The sequence below is a fragment of the Sipha flava genome, unplaced genomic scaffold (genome assembly GCF_003268045.1).
Source record: "Sipha flava isolate LNK unplaced genomic scaffold, YSA_version1 247_pilon_pilon, whole genome shotgun sequence".
Classification (NCBI taxonomy): Eukaryota; Metazoa; Arthropoda; class Insecta; order Hemiptera; family Aphididae; genus Sipha; species Sipha flava.
In genome coordinates this window covers 557,581-583,029 of record NW_020272895.1, presented here as the reverse complement: position 1 = coordinate 583,029, position 25,449 = coordinate 557,581, and the positions used below count along the sequence as shown (strand labels likewise).

Below are 25,449 nucleotides of genomic sequence, written 5' to 3'. Positions count from 1 at the left end.
TTAGACCATTAATAAGTTCATTAGACCTATAATAAGTTAGTATTCTTATTTAAGGTTATTTACTAAAACATTACTGATATCTTATGTAATTTACCAAAATATATTCTTCCTAATTTATAAAAAATGTATTCTCACCATAGCTCATTGAAATTAATGCAGTAGATTAACATTTATGCAATGATTATAGCTTGATGTCAAGAACTTATTTTTATTTTACCTTATTCAAGCCTAAGAAAAATTCAATAAAATGTGTTATTAAAAAAATACTTGTATTTTATTAAATATTTTTCAAGTTGAAACAAAGGTTCCTTCAGAACTTGAAATAGAAAATTTAGACCCATTATGGACAAACTGCACAATATAACATATATATTATTTCTTATAAAATTATTTGAAATTTTCACCTAGTAATTATAATATAAATATTATATTTAATATTATATTATTTATATTATATAATAATAATTGAATTGGTTGAATTAAAATTTATTGTATATCAATTGTGTAAAGTTAACAATATTCCTAATTTAACCCTCCACAGATGGGCATGTAAAATATGCTGATTCAAATTTTTTTTTTTAATAGGAAATTTGACTAAAATTATAAAATTGATATAAATTTAATCTATAGAACTTGTCTAATGTAAATATGTACTATTTGTTTAGTTGTATATAAAATTCATGAAAAAAACTTATCCTTATCTTGTTTATAATATGATAATACCTTAAAATGGTGAACAAAGGAAATAATTAACATATGTGGTTTATTTTTAGGCTTAAAATTAATACTTGAAAATATAACAATGTATTATTATATTAATTTATTATTGACATTAACCAAAGTATCATAGAGATAAGATTAATAGAGTCCAATATGAACATCGATCAAATAAATAATATAAGGCATAATAAATTATAAGATCTATGAAAATTATATGATTAACGATATAATATTAAATATTTACACCAATAGTGTTTCTAAAATAATTATGGTTTTATAAGTACTAAAACCAAAGTAATAATAATGCGTTCAGTAACAAATGAATATAAATCAATTTTTAAACAGTGTTTAAGTAATATAATTGAGTGGTCTTGATTCAATTCCCAGTTGAAATTAAGTATGGCAAGAAAAAATAAGTTCTAAACTAAAATATCATACAACTTGTCATGTTGAAAATATGAGTTAAAAAAAAGATATCTTTAAAATATTCAAATTGATTTACAGTACATTGTAATATGTTTCATTACTAATACATTTTAATACTGATCGCATATTATATAGATTATAAATATAATAAACAATAAAAATTCTAACAAACAAAACTTTTAGGAATAACTTAAATTCCTATACCTAAGGATAAACACAAAATAATATTAGATGTAAAGTGTATAAGATTTTTTTTTTTAATATTGGTTTAAAGATTAATACATGTATGACTTAAAATATTTTTACAACTAGACCAGCATCGTAAAATTATGTTATTTTACTTTCAACATTAATTTCAGTGATGTAATAACATAAGGTCTATTAATGAATATTGAATATAATTCACTCAAAAAAAAAAAAAAAAATGAAGAAGTATAACCCAAATTTTAAGCAAATATAGAAATTGCATTAAGATAGTAGTAAGTGGACCTTTGAAAAACTAGTTAACAACAACCATTTCCACTGGATCGATTATTACCACCAGGTATACTGCTGTTACCAGTCGAATGTTGAGGTCCAATTTTAATACCATTTGCCTAAGAATAATAGAAATTGATAATTTTTCCTGCATATAAAATTATAATTAATTAACTAACCTCATTATTAATATCAAACACTCCTTCTTGAATTTTTTCATAAATTTCTTTAGCTGTATTAATAAATGCTTCTTCTACATTATCAGAAGTTTTGGCAGATGTTTCCATAAATACCAATCCATGTTCTCGGGCAAACGCCTCACCTTCTTCTTTCTTCACTTCTCTTTTTGTTTCCAAATCACTAAGCAAAATTATAAAATGATAATAAATCCATAAGAATTTTGACTATGAATTACCTTTTGTTGCCAATAAGCATGATGACCATGTTGGAATTGGAATGTTGTCGTGCATCTTCTAACCATGTTGTCAAATGGTTGAATGTATCACGACGAGTAATATCATAAACCAACAAAGCACCAGCTGCACCCCGATAATATGATCGTGTGATTGATCGGAATGCTTCCTGGCCTGCGGTGTCCCATATCTGAAGCTTGATGGGTTTCGTATCAATAGACACTAAGCGTGCACCAAATTCAACGCCTGAAAAACGATGACGGATGTAAAATTTTCAAACACTACGAACAACAACAATGGAAATATTGCGGAACAAAGTTAGGTTAACAATGATTAGGAAGGAGAAATATGTAATATAACAACCGATTGTGAGGTCATGAACGGGCTGGAATCTCTTATCCGTGAATTGCAGCAAAAGACACGACTTGCCCACACCTGTAACATATGCCAGTTTGCGATTACGATACGTGCACTCAAAAAATACGGACGAGTAGTGGCGCGAGGGTGTCGGACTGACCTGTGTCTCCGATTATGATGTACTTGAACAGGTACGCGTAAGACATGACGAAGGTGGCAGCGCAGACCTGAGATGATTAGAGGGTAAACAGCCGAGGGACGGTGGCAACACAGTCGTAGTTGCGGACGGACTGACGATCTGCGAGCGGAACAAAGGAAGCCGAATACGATCCGCGATGCGTGCGGGGATGTGGAAACACAAGAAAACGGTAAGAATATTCTTTTGTGCGCACGAAAACTGTGGAAATATTACGCGTTAAACCTACGTACGTACGTGTGTGTGTGTGCGTGAGTGTGCGCGTGTGTGTGCGCGTGCGAGCTAGTCAACACCGCGCGTATCACAAAGCAGCCGTACAACAATAACAATCCATAATATCACAAACGCGTAACGCAAACACAAGTTCACGGTAGTATTAGTTGTTGTTGATTTGATGGTACATTCAACGGTAATAGTTATTGGGATAGTGCATCTTTTTCGCGTTCCGACGACTAACCACAGGAACAATTATTATTAATAATAATATATCACTACTGGTGGGGTAAGGTAAGGGGCGGAGTACGATAGAGTGAGGAAATCCCTCTGTACGATAATGGCAATATTGAGCAATGTTGACGTGTGGTGGTGATTCAGTGATAGTGCGTAGTAATCACATTCGAACTGTACCGTAAACAGTACGCATGCGCGCTTTTATCCTTGACTAAGTGGACTGTTTTTACAATTGATAAGTTTTTCAAGACAATTTGACAATCAAAATATTCTTTATTATTTTTTCTAAAAATAAATATGTCTTTTTGATCTCGAATTTTGTCTGATGTACGTTACAATGTACCAATTATTTGTAATAATGTTGTTCATGAATCACATAATTAAAAAAAACCAATTACCATTTTAAAAAACAAAATTACGTAAAATCAATAGCCAGGTTTTATAGTATTATTTAATCATATTAATAACGTCTCTGTCGTCACGATTCCTACCCTTGCTACACTCATCCATGATTCAATAATGATGGTAGTTCGTGAGTCAACTCAGAGTCGACTTGGGTGCAGGGGCGTACCCAAGGGGTCCGAATCCCCCCCCCCATTGAAATGTCTACATACTCGATGGTTTAATAGTAAATAGTTAAATAATAGTATATAGTTTATTTAAATTTCCCATTATCTTCAATGTACAAAGTTTATAGATTATATAATATACCTTTTTTTTGTGTTTGAACCCAGTGTCGAGTGGGAAAAAATATACCTATAATGTTTAAACCATGTTTAATTTATACAAACGACCAGGTATGACTGATTATCTTATCATGTGCTGATACCACGAACTGATTCCAAAAACCAAAAACTAATACAATTTCTACAATTTTTGTGATGAGGACTTGTTCCCAAATTTATACAAGTTAATTAAACTATTATGTATCTTACCTGTCACGATATGTACTTCTGATAGAAATTTTTCATCAGTAAAAAACCTTAGAACATGTATCAGAAATACTGTATCGGAAGACAGACTAAATGGACTTGCTATGTTTAATATTCAAAGAAAAGGAATCTTAAAATATACCAATAGTCCACAATTCATATTATAATAACGGGAGTACCTTATTTACAAACGAACATGGGTATCCACCAGTGGCGGATCTAGGATTTTCTCATGGAAGGGGGGGTTATATTAAATGATTTAAGTACGAGATGTGTATCCGTAATCTGACATAAGTTAGATACGTGTATCCTTCATGGTTACGAAATAATAAAAAAAAAGTTTTTATTTAAATTGTGCATACAAAAATTGTATTGATATATTGCCTACGGCCCACGGAAGGGTTCTATTCCCCATATCCCCCCCATAGATCCGCCGCTGATATCTACTGATTAAATTATCTGTGTACCTTATGATCATGGAACATGTTCTACGCAGGGTAGTTCCCATAGGCATAGGGTATATTACATATACACCGTATACTCTCAAGATTTTATTTCAATATATATTATAGATATACTGCGTATACTCTCAAGTATCAAATAATAAAAATACAAAATTTAAATTTGAAAATTATTTAAACAGTATAATTGACATTTAAGGGGTCTGCTCGCGACCTGTTTTTTTGCTGTAAAAGATGCCTTACAGGAAAAACTCTCATGGCTCATAGAGTGATCACATTTAAATCATTTTTTTTTTTTTTTTTTTTTATTAGAAAGAGGAAGACTTCTTACAGGGCGCATTGAACTTCAATTTTCAAAATTGTACGTTTAAGCATCACATTAACCGTTTTAATATGATCAATTTTTACTTATTTTTAAAACATTTTTTTGCCGTTTTTATTCAAAAATTTTAAAATCAAATTTCAATGCGACCTGTAAGAAGTCTTCCTCTTTCAAACAAAAAAAAAAAATTATTGAAATCAGATCATTCTACGAGCCGTGAGAGTTTTTCCCGTAAGGCATGTTTTAGAACAAAAATGCCCACCGAAGTAAGGAACAAAAATAATCAAACGATAAAAATAAGTTGCAGAAAATGTTTTTTACCAATGTATTTTATTAATCGTTTTAATATTTGTACAGATTGACGAGGTAATATAAAGAGGATATCAGGGGCACAATATCAATGAAAAAACTGGAGGTGCTGAAGCCCTTCTATCTTTTTCATGTTCCTTAATGGTTATAGACACCCGCAAACCGTACAATTGAACATTTACTAAAATATTTAGTAAATATATGAATGTTTCTAAATTTAAATTGTTCACTTTAATTTTATATTTTTATTGCGCGTAAAACGAATTACCTGTCTGTAAACACAAATGTTTTATCGCATGATCACTATTAGATTTTGACTGAAGCTCGTACGCTGTGTTCGAGATACAACCCTACTAGTTAACGACGGTCCGTGGGTCTAACGACGGCCCGTAGCGGTAGCGGTTGATCGTTTCGTCGCCGCGATAACGTCAGCACTGCGACGACACCCACTCAGCTGAGTGCGCTACTGATGGTAGACCCGAACGTAAGTGATAGCTAGTCGGAATTGAAACACATAGCAGTACCGCTAAACCCTCAGTCAACCGTTGTCCGTTGTTAGTGATAGTTGTGCGCGCAGCTTGATCCACGGCCGTTTCTCGGGCTCGACGTTCCGTTGCGGTTGTGTTTGCGTGTCCAAGATTTGGGCGATACTCCGGTTTCGCGTGAGAAAATTCATAGTCCCCAAGACAGCTGAGATTTCCGGCGAGGCACAACGTTTCACAGTCGTCACTGCGTGAACATCGCCTTTAAAAACGCTCGCAAACAAACGAATATAATCAACGTCCGCGTCAAAGTAAGTCAGCCTTGCGGCCTACACGATTACAAAAAAACATCCAACGCAACTCGGCCATTGATTAAAATGTTAAAATCATAGATCATAATAATACAACAGTACAGAGGCGTATTTAGACTTACTTCAGGGGGGGGGGGAGCGACTCAAATTTTTTCATCAATTCAGGCTCAACATTTTTGGTAATATTTAAATCAGGTGAATCCTTAATACTTGTGGTTTTTTTTTCTAATCTAATACCGGATCCACTTAGAATCGACTTTTGTGTAGTTATTTTTTAACACCTACCTATCTGTGTTTTAAAAGTTATGCTTGTGTTTTATTTGATTTTTCATTGGGTATAGACCCGACAATAAGCCCAATTCAGTATTCACAGCTACGTGTAATTTGATTTCGTTATAAAATCAACATTAAAAAAATTTGAAATGTGTAACTCACATATAATAAATTCCTTAAATATGGATTCAGGGGGGGCAAACGTCCCTTCGTCCCCCTCCCTAAAATATGCCCATAAAAATGATACAAGTTTGAGTGCGTTTGTTTATAATTCTTTATTACATTAATAGTATTATTAATAGTATAGTTAGTCAAATGATAATGTCTGCTATCGAACTCATTAATAATTAAATTCATAAATGTCCAAGTTATATTCACATATCCATGTATAACTGTAGTTTTGTATACTTTGTGTAGCTTTCAGGACCACTAGATTTTAATAGTCTAAAAACTGGCCCCCTAGTAACTTAAAGTTGCCCGTCCCTAACTTATACTATATAGCAGGGATGGGCAACTCAAAGTAACTAGAGGGCCAATTTTTAGAACTTTAAAATCTGGTGGGCAAATGAAAGCAAAAATGAAAAAAAGGTCATTAAAATTGACATTTAGCTTTTATTTAAATTAATTTAATTTTACGTCTGAACCAATACAATAAAATAAGTGCCTTATACCTACAGAAAAGTTAGCTATGCGGATACGGATATAAATTATACTTAGAAGTCTAATTATTTAACTGTAGTTCAATGTTAGAGAAAAGTATAATACCCACATTTTACGATCAACGTGAAAAAAATTAGATACTGATAACCGCCGAAACGTAGTACGGGTCAAATGAAAAAAGTACGCTGGTACGCCAGACGCCCATCCCTGCTGTATAATGACGAAATGTTGAAATAGTGTACCTTGATCTAAGGATTAAAATGTATTTAATCTAGTGTGATACACTGTATTAGATGGTAGTATAGCGATGCCCGGGCGAAAATATATTTTCGTTCTATGGTTGGGCAAATGATGACGCGCAAGGGAGCGCACACCCAAGTTGACGTTCCAGCTGTAATCTCTACTGACTATTCGAACGTCCGGATATTAGAAACGTTGACACGTGACAGCGAACTGAATGTTCGGTGAATCTTTTGGCGCTATGTGATACGTCATACGTCATCCGGCCGAATGGAAGGAGCCAATATCGCGCATGCTACGTATTTTGGCAGGGCGCGCATTAAGACGCAGGTAGGGAAACGCGACGTAGTTCTCTGTAATCCATCAGAACTAGTGCTTATTGGTAGGCAGGGCAGGGCAGTGCAGTCCTGCTGCTACGAAAGCCTGCACCGCACAGTGTTTACGACACGGTTTCCTGCGATTGAGTGCCGCAGTTTTTATTGCTAAATTCGTTTTGATTGTTCCTAACAACGTTTAATTTTTTCATTTCTATCGTTATTTATATTTTTTTATTAATCTATAATATTATGATGGTAGAAAAATTATTGTTTGTCAGAAAATTCCGACGACAAATTTAACTAGTAACTTTTTTTGTACGTTTAATTCAGTGGTTTACTACATGGGGATCGCGAAAGATAGTTCGGGGGTCCCCGAAAATAATGAACAAATTAACATAGGTGGACATCAGATGAGGAAGGGCATAGCCCCCCAAATCGAAACTTTTTTAGAAGTGTTATCCGTTGTTTTTATAATAATCTGTTAGTTTTTTTGAAAATCGTAAAATAAGAAATAATAAAAAACTATTTACAATAGCATCAACATACCAATTAGTTCGGCTACTTGTGAAAGAAGATTCAGTGCAATGAGAAAAAAATAAAAACTTGCTAAGGTTCAGCGATCTTTCAATACTATATATTGAAAATGATATATCGAAAATCTCTGCTGATACAAATAGATATTTATCATTAAATTAAAATATTAATTATTTTTAAATATAGGTTATTTAGTATTTTTTTTAATACAATTTAAACATATCTATATTTTTAGTAGTAATAAGTCTTACTTGTGCACGAGAAGGGGGTGTGAGGGCGAAGCCCCTGCGAGTTATTTCACATTGAATTATTATAGTCCCCCAAAAATTCAACCAAATGTCCGCCTATGTAAATCAAAATGTTTTAAATTTAATCTTATTATTACGAATGTACAATAACATATCGAATAAAATAGCGTGTAGCGTAATCTTATATGACGACGGATTGTTAACCATAAGCGATTTTCGACACCGATCTTAATTGATTTGGCATTTAATATCTGGTTATTGTTACACTCATACCGTATACGTATATTTCTATAGACCTTATACTAAGTACTGAAATATTCATTGACTTTATACTTAGTATAAGGTGTATGGGTATTTTAATAATTGTACTAATATACTAATATATTTTATTAAGAGTAGCAGTTTCTAATATGAAATCTAGTATGGAAACTTTAGTTTCAAAAATTGAAACACAAGATTCCTATAAAAATAAGAAAACTGTTAACATACATTTACATATTATTTATTTATTTTTTAAATTTTTTTATTTTATTTATTTTAGTATATGTATTCAAAATATTTTCATATTTATATTATTAATTATTCGTAGGATTCGTATCGAAAAAATAAATTGGGGTTTGCGGTTCAAAAAAAGTTAAAAACCACTGGTTTAGTTAACGAATGTATCAAAATAAGTTCATTAAATTCATCATTAGAATTTGATTCAGAATTTAAATTTATTAAATTTTCGGCTTATATATTGATCATGACTAGGACTTGGGACTTCATGCTCTGAAAAACCTTAAAATATGCATGTACATATGCATATATGCTTAAAAAATATGCATGAATGCTAAAGTATGCTCTTAAAAATATTTTATTTTCCATATAAAAAAACAAAAATAGCAAATTTATTTATTGTTTTTTTCGCTTCTTCTTTAAATTTTTCTTTGAACAAAACAAAAAGAAACAAACATTTCAATTGTAAATGCATATAGTATTTATGATTTAATAGTTTTTAATATTTTACCCAAATTAATTGCATTATATGACTAATATATTTCGTATATTTTCCAATGTAATGAGCGATGATTGTATGCTAATAAATGTTTGAATCTTGAAAACGGCTTTATATCTATTGCACCGATCGATATTCGAGTTAATATATTATGCGATTACCTCATTGATACATACATTTATTGATGAAAATACAACTTTTCCCCCGTATCTTTGGTCATCGTGTAACATATCAGGTGAAAGAACAACAAATGCCTGTGAGGCATTTCACTCAGCGTTTGGGAAATATTTTTATTCATCCCATTCAAATATTTTTGTTTTTTATGAAGTTTTAAAAATAATGTAATACAACGATTATAATACGTGTTCTCTTATTATAAAATTATTATAATTATTAGTTATCACAAATATCCCAAACTCTAAATTTATGACAAAAAAAATTATTATTAACCCTTTTTATACCGGCGCAATAGATGTATACTGTACAGGTAGTATCCCAAATTCGGCGCAATTGACGAATATCGTTGAAAACGAACGTTCGACATCAACAGATGTTATTGGAGTGAATCGATAATACTTTAAGCCGTTAACTTCCAAGTCTTCAAGATTTTACATTGAATTGCCAATTCCTTATAGTATATTAGAAATATTTTCAATAATTTCAAATCCTTTATATTTTAACATTATGTTTACTAATTTTATATAAATAGCTTTTCCCTTTTCTCTTTGTGGACTTCGTATTTTTTCTTTGGCAGTTTTTGCTACGAAAATAGATTCGGATAGCATCATATTTTGTTTTTTCTAGAAGTGTAATATATGTTGAAAGAAAACTATAGTTTGAAAAAATAAATACCAAGTTTGCTTTCAAATGTGGGTTGTTTAAAATATTTTTTATAATTTCATTATTTTCAAAATAATAAATAGCCGTATCTAACTATGTCCTCCAGCGAGTTAAAATTGGTTGTGGTGGTTTTGGAATATCAGGAATTTAATTTTTAAGTATACGAGTTCGAGATGGCGGTTTCAAAAAAATCTTTTTTTCATTCTAGATATTAATTGGTCAACTGTGTTAAAATTTGAACATACTTATTCGGCCACACGGAACACATACATGATCCATCTTTGAGTAAAGTTGTTAGATTGCTTTTCCCGATTTCATCGTAGGCGAAGCGTTTGACAAAAATAACAAAACATTATCATTTACGCCTTGTAGCCATAAACAATTCATGAATTTATCAAAAAGTTTAAAAATAGTTTGAGAATTGGACTTTTCTAATTCTTCTGTATTTAATAAAAATATCTTACCCGGGGTCCCTCAGTAAGTAAAACTCCTAAAATAACATTGGCTACGAAGCGACTTTCGACGTCGGTCGAATAGATCAATAGGTTATACGAATGGCTCTTAGCACGAAAAAATGTTTGTAGAATCAATGACGCGTAGCCCATGATACTATAATAACAATTATGAGGATATCATTGTTTTGTTTTTTTTTTTAATTTAAATTTGAAATTAATTTTGGTGTTTGATTTATTTTCGGCATATCAAGTCGGTTAACTGACTTGATACGTTTTTCAGTTTTTAAGATAATGCAAAACAGTAAAACGTTTTTTAGCCCTAACTTTAACATCACAATGTTTACAAAATAGTACTGAATAATTAATTAAAAACCCCGAACTACCAAATTCTGACTGTAGGCGATTATATTTATTTTTTATTTAAGGCATTTTAAATTTACAAAAAAAAAAAAAACGTTCCTGCTTAGTCTAGAATATAATACTATATAAAATAAAAACTAGTTATATATAAACGTAGTACGAAAATATATATGATACGAACCGATGAATAATTCAGTTATTGATATCAACCGTATTCGGTTTTTGGTAGTTTATTGGACTTTAGTTATAGAATCGACCTAATCGATAGATTAAACTATTTTGATTATATTTATTGAAAATTTATAATAAATATTATATAGTTTATATGTATAAAATATAATTCTTTATGTCACATATAAAATATGTCAAATATGCACTTAAAATACAAATATAACAAAATATGCAAAGTAAAAATGATTGTTTTAAACTCGAAGTACTATGAAACAATTTTAATATTATTTAGCTATGTTTTGAATGATTATTGAAAAACATATCAACTCCTTTAAGTCCCGAGCCCTACTCATGACCTAACCGAATGAATGGTTAAGGTATATTTTCCAAGGTGCGACATGTCAATATCTGCTTATACGTAAATAGTATTAACTGTTTTGCAATACGTGTAAAATATGTGAACTATGCACTTAAAATACAAATATAACATAATATGAACTTAAAGAGAAAAAAAGAGCTGAATATATAAAATATGCAAAATAAAAATGATTGTTTTAAACTCATAGCATTATGAAACAATTTTTATATTATTTAGCTATGTTTTGAATGATTATTGAAAAACATACCAACTCCCTAGCCCTACTCATGGCCTGACCGAATAAACGGTTAAGGTACGTTTTCCAAGACGTGACATGTCAATATCTGCTTATACGTAATTAGTATTAACTGTTTGGCAAGATGCAACCTATCGCTACAGGTCGCGGCGTCCGTACTTTGGATCATCGTGACCGACGACATTACTGCTTCGATAGCAGCAGTAGAGATGGGCAAAATGGGTCATTTAAAAGATCCGGTAAAAAGACCCATTCCGATATTCGGTTCAATTTACTTATATGTATAGATGGGAAAAACGGGTCAGGGATCATATCAATGACCCGTTCGTTCGCGAACGACACATTAAAACACCGTAGTATTATTAAAATACAACTGATAATAACTGATACGAAAATACGCATACAAATTATACACCCAATATCCAGAATTCATTCAATGATACCCACTGAACCAACAAAAAAATATTTGACGAACGACCGGGTCGGGTCTTAGTGATCCGGATCTTTTGGTTCATATCAATAATCCGTTCAATACGATCCGTTCATTCGCGAACGACACATCACTAGTTAGCAGTATCTACACGACACGTAACGACGACCTGTATACGACTTTAAATATTTTAACTATTTAAAAAAATTTTAATTTATATTTAAAATGGCAATAAAATTTTTTTTTCCTGTCGAATGATGAAATGCTTATACAAGAAATAATAGCTAATTCTATTTTGTATGATTTGTCCGATGCTAATTACAAAAATGTGCCTATTCATTCCTGGCCACCAAAAATATGATCTAGCTAAACTTTTCATACTAGAAGAACCCATATGACATGAATGAAGTTCGTTTAATATGTTATTTCGAAATTTAGTTGGTATTATAACACGGTAACCCCACAATAAGCATCCTTGTTCCATTAAAAATTAATGTAATGTGCTAATACGGATATCGAAATTGAAATTTGTTTAATTTTGTTAAATGCTTGGTCACATTGTGGTGTCCAATTTCATTTTCTTCCGTCACGTAAAAGCATATTTAATGGTTTTAAAATATTAGTAATAAATTTTATGTAGTACGTAATTAAACTTAAAAATGATTTTAACGATGTTTTATTTTCTGGAACTGTGGCTTTGTTTATGACATCCGTGTGTTTCGTTATTGTGAGTAAACTGTTTTCATATAATTTGATGACCCAAATATTCAATTGATTTTTGTAAAAATTTACACTTTTTCAATTTTACCCTTAAACCTACATTTGACAGTACATTAAGTAATTTGTTACTACCTACTAGTGTAATAATTATTTAAATTTAAACTGGATATACATATATGTTTCCTAAAAAACATAAACGAAGACTTCAATTCAACCTATAAGGATATAAAGATATTTTTATTTATTAATGACTACGTTTATGAATAATAACTTGCCTATACGTATAAATTATTATTTTGGTATGTGATCTGATATTATGTTATCAAACTATATTAAATATATTACCAATTTTATTAAAAAATAAGAGTATGTATTATTAATTATGATTAAATAATCATTATACAATTTATATATGCCCTCCTCTATCAAAATAACCAAGATCCGCCCCTGGCTATGAAGGATATTTCTAATTCTCGAAATGTTACGTTATTATTTTTTAAATGTTTCAATTAGTAATTTTTAATTAAATGAATAAAACGTGACACACAAACAAGTTTACTAGTAAAGGTTCGCAAGCCATCTTCAAGTGAAATCGTTACAACACGTCGCGTACGCGACGTACTACACGTGTAGTACAACACATGGAGAAAAATGTGTCTCGGCTGTCGGTCACGGCCACTTGTCGCGCCTTGGAAACGTACCTTTACACAGAACTACGTATTGATTGCGCTCACACAGGTAGTGCAGATTTTTTCTACACTGCGCTACCGTACGCTACGTCACCTCAATGTGCGTCCAGCCTTTATAGCTATTTCGATTGGGAGTCCGTGGTGGGCAAGGTAGGACAACCGATTATAAAATCAACAGATAGCCCATACAATTCGGCTACCACCTCGTTGGATGCAACGTATAAGAGCTTAAATTAATAAAGATATTATTCGTACTTTTATATTTGATGGCCCGCTCTAAGATAATTATTTACCAAAGTAGCACGCCAAGAATAAAATGTTCGACATCACTCTACTATAGGGCAAGGGCGTACTCAAGTGGGGTGTTTTCGGGTCTGGACCCCTCCCCATTGAAATTTCTACATACTCAACAATTGAGTAGTAAATAGTATAATAATAGTATATAGCGTATTTTAATGAAAAATTAAAATTTGTTATCATTTAATAACAAGTTTCTGTTATCAAACAGTTATAATTAAGGATGTGTAGTTTTTTCATGAGTGAATTTTTTTAGTTCCTACCTTATGATAGTTACTACATGGAATAAAACGTATACCCATGATTTATTTTAGTAATACATCACTAACTACTCTGATACTGTAGTACATGGGTCACTAAATGGCGGCCCGCGAACAAATTTTATCCGGCCCGCAGACAAAAAATAAAAACACATATTACGACAACATTTTATGTTTATAATATTTATGATATTAATTATGTTCTTAATGTTTAAAAACAATAGCAAATAATAAATAAAATAAATAATGTTCTCATTACATCCAATTTTAAAATAATATCTATTGTCCTATTATATGTTGAAAATATATATTTAGAATTGTAATGACCTGCGAAAAATGTTCAGATTCCTAATATAGCCCTTCAAAATATTAATTTGTGACCACTGCTGTAATATATAACTAGGACTGTGCTTTGTAAGAAAGTGTATTTTTTTTTTTTTTTGGTTATTGTGAAACGTTACTTTGTAAATACATAATTTAAATTATGTAACAACGAATCCATTTATAAAACTTTTATTTTGTATTATTTTGCATTTTTTGGTCTTTTTTAATTTTTTGGAAATTTTTTTACGTATTTTCCTTTTTAGTTCATTTTCCGGTATTTTTAATAACATTCTGTCAATTGATATGTTTGAAAACTTTATTTTTTTTTTTTACACAGGCTGTGTATACGTCAAATGTATATTTTATAAAATATTGGTAAAGATAATGATAATGATTTGATAAAATAAGGAAATTGCTAGATAACCAGATAGAAAAATTGTTAAAAATTGTTTCAGGTGAATAGAAAATTATACAAAATTCAAATGCAATCATCATTTTTATTATTTTTTTTTTATTATTAAATAAACACATTTTTATGCATGTAAAATTTAATGTATAATATATAATTGTACAAATGTATAATATCCTATAATATCAATATAAATATAAAAACCATTTTAAGTGCATTTTATGCTATAATTTTTGGCATTTTATATTGCATTTTTTGAATTTTAAAGGTATATTTCATTGCATTTTTTTGACATTTTTAATGCAATAAATTCACAACCCTAAATATAACACTACCTGCAACTAACCTGCAACAATTCGTCTCATAATCCGTCTAAATCTGGCCTGCGAGCTTTTTTTATCTGATCCGTGCTATATTTTCAAATTATATCAATTATATCTTATGCCATATGACATTTAGACACTTAACGATGTTAATAACAGATAACAAATATTATATCAATAAGATAGAGTATACACGATAAACTTTAAAATTTTATGATATACAGTCAAACCTGTAGTTTGAAAATACAGCACGGGCCAAATAAAAAAGGCCCGTGGACCGGATTTAGACGAATTTAAGTTATGGGTAGTGTTATATATAAGGTTGTGAATTTAATGCATTAAAAAATCTTAAAAAATGTCAAAAAATGCAATGAAATATATACTTAAAATGCCAAAAATTATAGCATAAAATGCACTTAAAATGGTTTTAACTTTTAACTTAAAAAGTTTTTATATTACATACATTATACGTATACGCATAGTATTTAACCATTAGCTGTTTGTATCGCACTATTTTAATTATATTAGTTCCTTCATATTATTCGAATCGTGTTGCCGCGTGCGTTAAATTTATTATTTCCGTGTATAAAAATGCTAATTAATATTCATATTTTAAATGACTTTTTTTTGTTTTCTACCCTTTGGCCCGCTAGATTATAGTTTTCTAAAAATTGGCCCTCTAGTTACTTTAAGTTGCCCATCCCTGTATTATATTATTTTATGTTTATCAACCAACAATTTTTTTTCGCCTCTCTCTTTTTACCGCAATCTTTCGCGTTAATCTGTATACGCAAATAGCTCTAACATTGTACCATAGTAAGTAAACCATAAACAATCAAGGTTTTTGATGTTTACCAAACCTACGTATTTAGTGTCAACGGCTACGCATACAGCATTTTTATATGTGAAACATTTTGTGCCTTTTAATGTTAATCATGAATTCAAATTCTATTGGAAAGTATAAAAATTGGATCCATATCAAATTATTTCAATAGAAAAGTTTCAACTTCACAATTAATGATGATCCACATTTTGCTAAAGCACAGTTTACACGATGTTAGTTTACTAGCAACTAGTAAAAAATGTTTTACTATGTTTTACATTATACTAGGCAACTGTTTTACTAGCGCAGCGGTTCCCAAAGTGTGCGCTGTGATGTCTGAACAAGGGCGATGCCATGCTGTCATGAAATACTATCTGGTCTAAAATTTTCTTTATGATTAGTTATGCTATGACTTGTGGAAGGGCGCCTCGAAAAAATCTTGGATTAAAAAAGGCGCCGTGAGTCAAAAAAGTTTAGGAAGCACTGCACTAGCGCATAGTAAAATAGTTATTTCATATATACAATGCTAAAAAAAAACAAAAAAAAAATTGTCACTTTTTTTACTAGCATATTATCTATAGGGGAAATACAAGTTACTAGTTTAGAATAAATAATTAGTTGTCTGCTTACATGATTCTATTTTTACTCGCAACTGATAAAATAGTACCCAAATTTGTCAAAAAGTTTAAATATTTCTACATTACTCGTAAACTAATTTGCTATCTAAATAGTTTACTAGCATATTCAATTAGATCATACGTTTATACTAGCAAATAGTGAACTAACGTCGTGTAAACCACGCTTATCCCACGTAAATGTATATTTTAGTTTATAGTCTTATGTAATGTTTGTTTGGAGACGAAAAAATGGGCTTTCCATTCTTACTGTATACAAAATTAACTGTCACACCCAATGATTTTATATCCTTTTTTTATTTCTATCGAAGAAATTGAAATTTGTTATATTTTAACAATGTATATTATACATTTAAATATAATATTAATGTATATATATTAATATTTTTTATCTCACTTCGATGGAAAAAAACTAGATGTCGTTACGTCGCCGTGAAACAAAATCTTCCTGTGAATGTTCGAGTTTTATTTATAAAATCAGGGCGCTGTGCCAGAGACCGCAGCCGAGAAAAATATAAATCTTTCTATTTCTTCTTATTTGTTTTGCGAATTTATTGCTTGCTCTATGGGTTTTCAATAACAAAATTCCCTAGCGTTTCCTGTAGCGGAACACGTATTTCGAGACTTCTGCATAGGTACGGGTGATTGTTAACTGGGACCGTATTTTTTTTTAGATAAAAATAATTTAGGTGTAAACTCGGCCCGGGGTTTTTGCAGGTAAAAATAATTTAGGTTTAAACTCGGCCCGGATAAAAACGTACATATAATTTTCTTGATATATTTTTGAGAACCATTTAGCATTACCCAGAGGACACCACGAGGATGCCTTGTATATATTCCTTTTAACATACCGAATATCACTTACTTTTAGATCTTGCGCGTCAAGTATATTGTTTACTGCACTACAAAAAATTTTGTTTGGCCTACTGCAGATATCCTCAGTTCCTTTGCGTTTGGCCACGGTGGTAACACATTGTCGTTGTAGTACTTGGTCCCTGATAGGTTCATGTAGATGATCATCATTTTTCTCCGTAATATCATTATTTATTCCAAACAGTTTTAAAAAAGCTGTACATTTGCGGTTTATACATCGCCATTTTATTTCACCTATAAATATTATCGGGCCGAGATTACAACCGACCTTTTTTATTACCTGAAATTTCCGAGCCGAGTTTACAATCTACCTACTTTATTATCTAAAATTTTCGGGGCCGAATTTACAACAAAAAATAGTTAATCGCGAGCCCAGTTTACATTTGCCCATAGGTATCTATTTCTACAGCGATTGAAAACAAAATTGAAAAATCAAACGGGTCCGGCCACTGGTGGATTAGGTTCGTGACGGCATTTAGAAGAAATATATTGTTTGGTAAATGCAATTCTTACATATTAAAATATTAAATAACATTTAATAATTACTTTTAACTTTTTATCATGTGTGCATTTAAAAAATTTTTTTTTCTGCGTAGGCTGTAAATAATTAAAACTCAATGCCCTCCTCTTATAAAATTCAGCAGTGGGTCCGACATTTTTCTCGGAATGTTCCAATGAATCTAGGTCAAAATATTCAAGGACAAAATATCCACGGACAAAATATCCAAACCAAAATATCCATGGACAAAATATCCAAATTTATTCGTTTTTCCGAAAATTAGTACATTATTTTCTAATACAACTAGCTCAAATATCAAATTATTTAATCATAAAAAACCTACATTTTTTGAAAATATTAGCTTAAATATTACGTATATTATTAAAAGTATAATAAATTACGTTAATCGTTATAATATCAAAAAATACAGGGTGATTTTTTTATCGTAAACCAGTTAATATCTCGGGAAGTATTAGGAATTTTAAAATAATATTTTTTTAAACTTTTTGGGTTTTATTATTTTACACTGTGTTACAATTTTGATAATTTTAACTTCCTCCCTTATTTGATAAAACACTATCAACATTCGATTTTCAAATGGCAATACCTATTTTCGACAACAAAAATTTATAAACATACTGAAAAAAATAATTTTAACGTTTACAGAATTTAATTTCAGTAATCCGTTTGCGACTTATTATCGTTTAAATATTCGTTCAATTTACTGCTACTGGGCAATTTATCAAACCCAACAGTAAAAACCGGAAGTCAAAACGGAATTATATCTCAATTTAACAATACCCAAACAGTCATAAACAATAGTAACTGTGATATTATTGCTACTAACAAGTCAATTAAATAATTTGATACTAATTTTTAGAAAAAACGGATAAATTTGGATATTTTGTCATTGGATATTTTGACCGATTACCGTTCCAATTCACTCCGGCCGGTACTACTTTATGCCGAGCTTACCAAATGCTTAGTACTTGTCACTCGCACTAATACCACACGTGTAAACAGGTATAGCACTATTCATACCATAGGTTACCATACCATACGTTAACACGTTACGAGTGCAACCACGAGTAGAGTAGAGTCGTGGAGGGTGTAGCTATTTGTCGCAAGTTTACCTTTATTAAAGGCGTCTATTCATTCACACTCGCGGTTTTACTAACACTAAGCACTATTAATACCAGTTTACACGTGTGGTATTTGTAAATCCTGTAAATCGTAGAAAATCTAAAATTTTCCTTTGTTATGTAATCGTTTAACCAAAAACTTGTTTCTTTCTAAATGTTTTTCATTGGCATAGTGTTATAATTTAAAAAATACTTTTTGTTCATATATTTAAATACTAAACACGGTTTTGTATCTTTGAAATAAAATTTCTGTTTAGGTATCTAAAAAATATTATCGATAAATCAATTAACATGTATAAATGTAAATTGGTATTTGGTGTGTATTAGATTATTTCATTAACCTCGTATCTAGAACATCTAATCTCAGGTTCTGGTATTCTTTAGTATGATTATTAATAATTTTAATATATAGTATATCGTCTGATTAACAGAACGATGTAAAGAGGCTATGACTCAAGTTCTATGAATTAAACAATGCATCGTAATGAGGTCTATTCAATTTACTATATAAAAAATAAAATAATGACGTCTTATGAAAAACAATTGTGAACTTTTGGTTACATTGAAGTAATTAATTACCATTATCTACGTGATAAAAATTCAATCACATATTGTAGGATTATTAAAAAAAGAGGAGTGTTCATTATGTAAATAGAAGTAGTCATAATCACGAATTGGAACAAATAATTAGTATTAAGAGCACGATTTACGATATATGTGTTGTCTTCGTCTTACAAAAAATATAACAATAGCAAATCTGCATTCAGTAGAATCCATTTTATATAGTTAGCTTTAATATTAAATTAAAATTATTTATTATTAAACTAATAAAAAACAGCGTAATCTGGTTTGTACTTTCACATTTAAAAAACGAATATTATCAAAACCTTAACCCAAAGGTAATAAATAAAATTGTTTTAATCAAATTATAGATATATTGTTATGAGTATCCAGAAAAAAATATTTTTCAAGAATTCTGCTTAGATTCTTGCTTATTGGTCTTAACCTTAAAGTAAAGGATAAAGTAAAGATAAAGTAAAGTTTTTTAAAATATATTCATTAGTTGTTATGTAGGTATTATTATTATTTTTTTAAAACTTTTTCTATTAAAAAGCAATAAAAACAATATTTTTTTGACTTTTAATTACATTGATTTACTTAGTATCTTTTTATTAATAAAACTTAGAATAGACATAATCAAGTGATACTAATTTTTAACTAATTTTTCTTCAATACAAACTTAAAAATAATTTATAGTTCATAACCTACAGCTCATGTTCCTGTATAATGATAACATATTATAATGATAGACTATTAATTTATATTTTTAATTATTTATACGTAACATTTTTTAAATAAATCAATGTATTATATTAAAAAAAAATACGAGCCATGGGGGGGGGGGGGAATGCCACCTTCGCGTTCCTCCCCCAATCAAATACGCTCTTGTTTTGATATATCTTTTTCAATATATAGTATTGAAAGATGACTGAACCTATCTTAAACCAACGATGTCCTTAACCAAGTTTTTATTTTTATCATTGTACTGAAACTTCCTTTCAAAAGTAACCGAACTAATAGGTATTGTTAATGTTATTTTAAATAGTTTTTTATTATTTCTTATTTTACGATTTTTAAAAAAAAACGAACAGATAATTATAAAAACAACGAACAAAATTTCTAACAAAGTTTCAATTTTAAGGGAACTATTAAAATATTTGAGGGCTAAGCCCCCCCCCTCCAAGTACCCCAAATAAATTAATCATTATGGTTTATCTTTGGCTTTTAAAGTATGCTATAAAAATTAAATTTTTAAGATTTAAGGATAACTAATGTGGAATGCAAAATTATAGAACATTAAAGTTCTAAGGTATGTTTTCGTTTCTGCAGTTAAGTGCAGCAGTGGCTGCACGCAGCTGTTGCCGATGTGGCTGCATGCATCAGTAGTGGTTTTGTTTCAACAGTCGGCTGCTTGCAGTTTATAAACAAGAATTATATTGTATGTACGGCTGTATGTGACTTGATCAATGCTCCTTCTCACCTGTAGTTAATTTAGAAAAATTTAAGGTAATATTATGATAGAACTTTTAATCATCCAACAGATACTTTAATTAATGCCATTAATTACGTAAACACGCATATATGTAACGTGTTGTAACATTACTGCTTCGCGCTTGTAACTTGTTTAACTGACCGAGCTATTATATATAAATGAAATATTTGTTTTCTACTGAAAACATATTTTTTTTCTGCGCCTATTTAAAAAATTTCAATTATTTTTGATGACCACTGTTGCTTGCCTCCGGCTAACAATATTTCAATACTTAGATTATTTAAGAATTTATTTTATAGAAATTTTGAAATATATGACTATTTTAAACGTGATAAAATACTTATAACTTGAATAACTGCTCAGCATATACTTCCTATTAATGACGCATTTATGGGGGGAGGGTAAAGGAAGTGAATGCCTCCAGCGGCAACATTTTAACGGTTTTATCGAGAGTATTAATAATAATTTAATATTAGTATAATAATATAATATAATATAATATTATTAGTATTAATATTAGTATTAATTATTTAGAGTATTATAACATTGGTTAACGTGTAAGTATTACACTTTATGATTAACAATGATTTTATGATAACAGATTATCGAATCAAATCATTTTGAGTTTAATGTGATAACAACTGATTCTTACTAATTATTACCATACGAGTTCAAAGTATATTTTCATATAAGGGGCATATTTTTCATAAATTGAGGGTGGAAAGGGAGGTTTGAGGTTATAAAGACAAGTCGGGAGAGGGATGGCAATAAAATAATTTCGTCCCGGGGCGCATATACTCGTATTCTAAATGCACCACTGTTTCCATTGTTACTTAATAGACTATTTTAGTAGTCTAATAGTTATTCTTAGTAGACTATTACTTGACTATGACTCATTATTCACATGTGTCCTTCAGACATCAAGAATTTTCATCGTATTATGATACTCGCAATTGACAATTAGGAATTCGCTACATATTTTTATACAACAAGTAAAATACTTTTTTAAGTTTTTTTTTTTTGTTTTGTCCCATCTCGAAGTTTAATTTCTTAGAGTGTTAGATAATAGAATCAGTACATAGTATTAAAATGTATTATCATATTCAAATATTGATTCAAATAAAATTTAAATAATAAATAAAGTAGGTGTATTATTATTTATTAAAAAAAACATTATCTTAATGTAATTAAATAATATAATTAATTATTCTTGATTAAGATATATTCTTATTTCAATGTAGTAAATTATAATGCTATGAAGTAATGAGTCATTGGAAGTCACGGGTCGTTGCATAATTACCATGACAACAATAACACAATTATTTTCATAGTCATAACATAAACATAAACTTATAAACAACTTAACAAATGAATATAAATAGTAGTACAGTGTGCTTATAGTTTACTATAGTGTATCATGTTCACAGTGGCATTTATTAAAAAATTTTGTAGGAAGGGTAGGGCTTAAAATGTTTCTAAAAAATAAGTGATTTTATAATATTTTATAAATTATATATAAAGTATGAATTAATAATTATATTTTTGTACAAACATTACAACCACAATATAAATTAATGTTCTCTTTTTCTGTACCTTCATAGTAAGTAATTTATGACTATTGAACCATTTTTTCTTCTAATAGAGGAGAGGGGGTCGATACCCAGCTCCCCCTTCGAAAATACACTATTGTATGTACAAGTTTTTTCTAAAATTATGTAAGATAATAATATTATTTATTTTTTTTTCAGAATATTTAATCCAGCAAAATATTGAAATGTATTCCAGTCCTAATGCACCACCGCCAGCAGGTACATTTATTAAATTAAAAATATGTGATATTAATTTTAGTAGAATATTTTACTAGAAATAATTGATTCATATTATATTAGTTTTAATTTTAACTAATATTCTAGAATTCAACAAAAAAAAAAAAAAATATATTAATTTAATTATATCTTATGTCCATAAATGTTTATTTGGTATTTATTTAGTACCTATAGGTATTTATTTTCATTTAATTTAACATCATGAAAGTTATAATGAATTATGCAAATGTTCAAATAATAGACTAATTACAGTTTATGAAAGATAATTAATTAGTATTTTTTAAATATAAATAATCTGTGTGATTATGTATCATATAAGATGTGATCATGTGTAATGTACTAGTGTGTTTGTATGCTTGTACAATAAAGTATCTGTAAAGTTATTATTTTGTTGTGTATAATTTTGTTGGTTAATTTTGAATAACACTTCCCTTTTGAAATATCTAGCTACGTGCCTGGTTTAAATAATCAATGTTTTATTTGTAAAACTAACATTCTTTTGTTTTTTGTTATTAACATCAAATAAACATCAAATTATATTCTAATACATTTTATAGTGTATACATTATTATTCTACAGGTTTTTCTCAGTATCCTCCTCCTCAAAATCAATATCCACCAGCTGCTAATCAACACCAATATCCACCACCTGCTAATCAAAATCAATATCCACCACCTGCTAATCATAGCCAGCCCTATCAACATGATCAATACAATATGTATCAACATCAACCATTACCAGGACAACAAAATCAAGGATATCCTATGACTCAAAATCCAAACTACCCCCCTCCATATTCACAACCTGGTTATGGACAAGTAATACAGCATCAACCAAATGCATACCAACCACCTCCTCAAGCTTCATCTGGTAGGTTTTATTTCTCAAATTATGTAACTTAAAGTATACTTTAATGAATTATTGTTTGATTGTGTTTATCAATATACATGATCAAAAAACTAAGTTTATATTATTTTGATCATAACATTAATTTAATATGTTCATAGATGGTTGGATGCCTATTCCTCCAGCCATACCACAAAATTGTCCAAATGGACTTCAATGTCTTTCAACGATTAATCAATTGTTTGTTAAACAAAAAGTGGAAGTTCTTGAAGGTAACTGTATTTATTATCTGTGAAGTATATTATATTCACATTACATGATAATATGATAATTTTTTTAATAGCTATTACATGTTATGCTTTTCTTGTATGAATTCTTTCTCTCTGTATTGAATACTCAAAATACAACAAAATATTGTACTCAGTGTCTATAAGAAGTTTGATTAAAAATTATAATTTAATACTATTGTTGTAGATGCTAAACCAAAATAATTGCTAACAATTTTCATAAAAATCTTATGCATCTTTATTATATTTGACAAAGAAATATACATTTAGTAACTTAAATGCAATCATTTATTATTTGTCACTATTTTGAATATTTGTTAAGTACTTAACACATGACACTGGTTGTACTGAAGTGAACAATACGTGTTTTTAAAGATCAACATTTGTTTTTAGTATTTATAATCATTATAAATCAATCTACAAATATGCATTTCAATGTCAAAAGTATTAAATTTTTTTTAATTTTAACTTATATTCTTTGTATATATGATTTTATAGCTTTAATTGGTTTTGAGACAAACAACAAATATACAATAAAAAATGGTGTTGGTCAAAAAGTATTTTATGCAGTCGAAGATAATGATTGTTGTACACGAAATTGCTGTGGGCCAATACGACCATTTGAAATGAAAATATTAGATAATTATAAAAATGAAGTGATTCATTTATCAAGACCTTTAGCTTGCCAATCTTGCTTTTTCCCCTGTTGTATGCAGGTAAACTTATAAGTCATACTTTCGTCTAATATCAATATCAGGTTCAGTTTCTATTGGTTATAGGATTAAAGTTATAACTTATTCACAGAGAATTGAAGTATTTTCACCACCTGGATGTCTGGTTGGAAGTGTTGAACAAGACTGGTCTATTTTGACACCAATATTCACTATTCGTAATGCTGTTAATGAAGAAGTGTTAAAAATTGAGGGCCCAATTTGCCGATTTAGCATGTGTGGTGATGTTGAATTCAAAGTAATATTTTTATCAGATTCAATTTAACATTAACAATAAATATAATGTATTCCCTAAAGTATAATTTCAATACATAGTAATATATTTTCAGGTTTTATCTAAAGACCAAACAACTCAAGTTGGTCGTATTTCAAAACAATGGTCAGGTTTGTTAAGAGAAATATTTACCGATGCTGATTATTTTGGAATAACTTTTCCGATAGATCTTGATGTTCGTATGAAAGCAGTTATGTTAGGTGCTTGCTTCTTGATTGTAAGTTTAATGTTTAATTACACTTTTAAATTTTCATTAAATATTAATTTACTTTTATAGGATGTCATGTTCTATGAAAAAAGGGGAAATGCAGAAAGCGACGGTATTGGACTATGTTAACTTATTAAATGTTCTAACACTGACTGATTGTTATTATGTAATTCTTCACAAGATATGTATGTGTGTGTGTATATATACACATATATATATATAATATATAATTAAC

At 29.6% G+C, this 25,449-nt stretch overlaps 2 protein-coding genes across 6 annotated transcripts; one reads left to right on the top strand and one right to left on the bottom strand.

Annotated features, from left to right (window-relative positions):
* Positions 1–1,431: 1,431 nt before the first annotated feature.
* LOC112684252 (ras-related protein Rab-2A) lies at positions 1,432–3,130 on the bottom strand. The gene is made up of 5 exons (XM_025555669.1): positions 2,554–3,130; positions 2,400–2,471; positions 2,039–2,282; positions 1,803–1,983; positions 1,432–1,742 (listed from the first exon to the last, which is right to left on the bottom strand). The coding sequence occupies exons 1-5, from the start codon at positions 2,597–2,599 to the stop codon at positions 1,650–1,652; spliced, it is 636 nt and encodes a 211-aa protein (XP_025411454.1). The 5' UTR covers positions 2,600–3,130; the 3' UTR covers positions 1,432–1,649.
* A 2,424-nt stretch (positions 3,131–5,554) lies between these two features.
* Positions 5,555–25,449, top strand: LOC112684251 (phospholipid scramblase 2). 5 transcript variants are annotated; one of them, XM_025555664.1, is made up of 9 exons: positions 5,555–5,856; positions 20,880–21,056; positions 22,791–22,850; positions 23,448–23,738; positions 23,876–23,986; positions 24,500–24,717; positions 24,806–24,970; positions 25,062–25,223; positions 25,284–25,449. In XM_025555664.1, the coding sequence occupies exons 3-9, from the start codon at positions 22,817–22,819 to the stop codon at positions 25,341–25,343; spliced, it is 1,041 nt and encodes a 346-aa protein (XP_025411449.1). In that variant the 5' UTR covers positions 5,555–5,856; positions 20,880–21,056; positions 22,791–22,816; the 3' UTR covers positions 25,344–25,449. The 5 variants fall into 5 exon arrangements, with proteins under 5 accessions (XP_025411449.1, XP_025411448.1, XP_025411450.1 ...); XM_025555665.1 differs by lacking the exon at positions 5,555–5,856 and adding an exon at positions 7,116–7,359; XM_025555663.1 differs by lacking the exon at positions 20,880–21,056.

Bases quoted from the DNA above. Each gene is read 5' to 3' on its own strand.
- LOC112684252 (XM_025555669.1), bottom strand. From the start codon at position 2,599: ATGTCTTACGCGTACCTGTTCAAGTACATCATAATCGGAGACACAG. The intron at 2,472-2,553 runs GTCAGTCCGACA...CATATGTTACAG, and splicing joins CATCATAATCGGAGACACAG to GTGTGGGCAAGTCGTGTCTT. The intron at 1,984-2,038 runs GTAATTCATAGT...AATTTTGCTTAG, and splicing joins ATGCTTATTGGCAACAAAAG to TGATTTGGAAACAAAAAGAG.
- LOC112684251 (XM_025555663.1), top strand. From the start codon at position 22,817: ATGTATTCCAGTCCTAATGCACCACCGCCAGCAG. The intron at 22,851-23,447 runs GTACATTTATTA...ATTATTCTACAG, and splicing joins TAATGCACCACCGCCAGCAG to GTTTTTCTCAGTATCCTCCT. The intron at 24,971-25,061 runs GTAATATTTTTA...ATATATTTTCAG, and splicing joins GTGGTGATGTTGAATTCAAA to GTTTTATCTAAAGACCAAAC.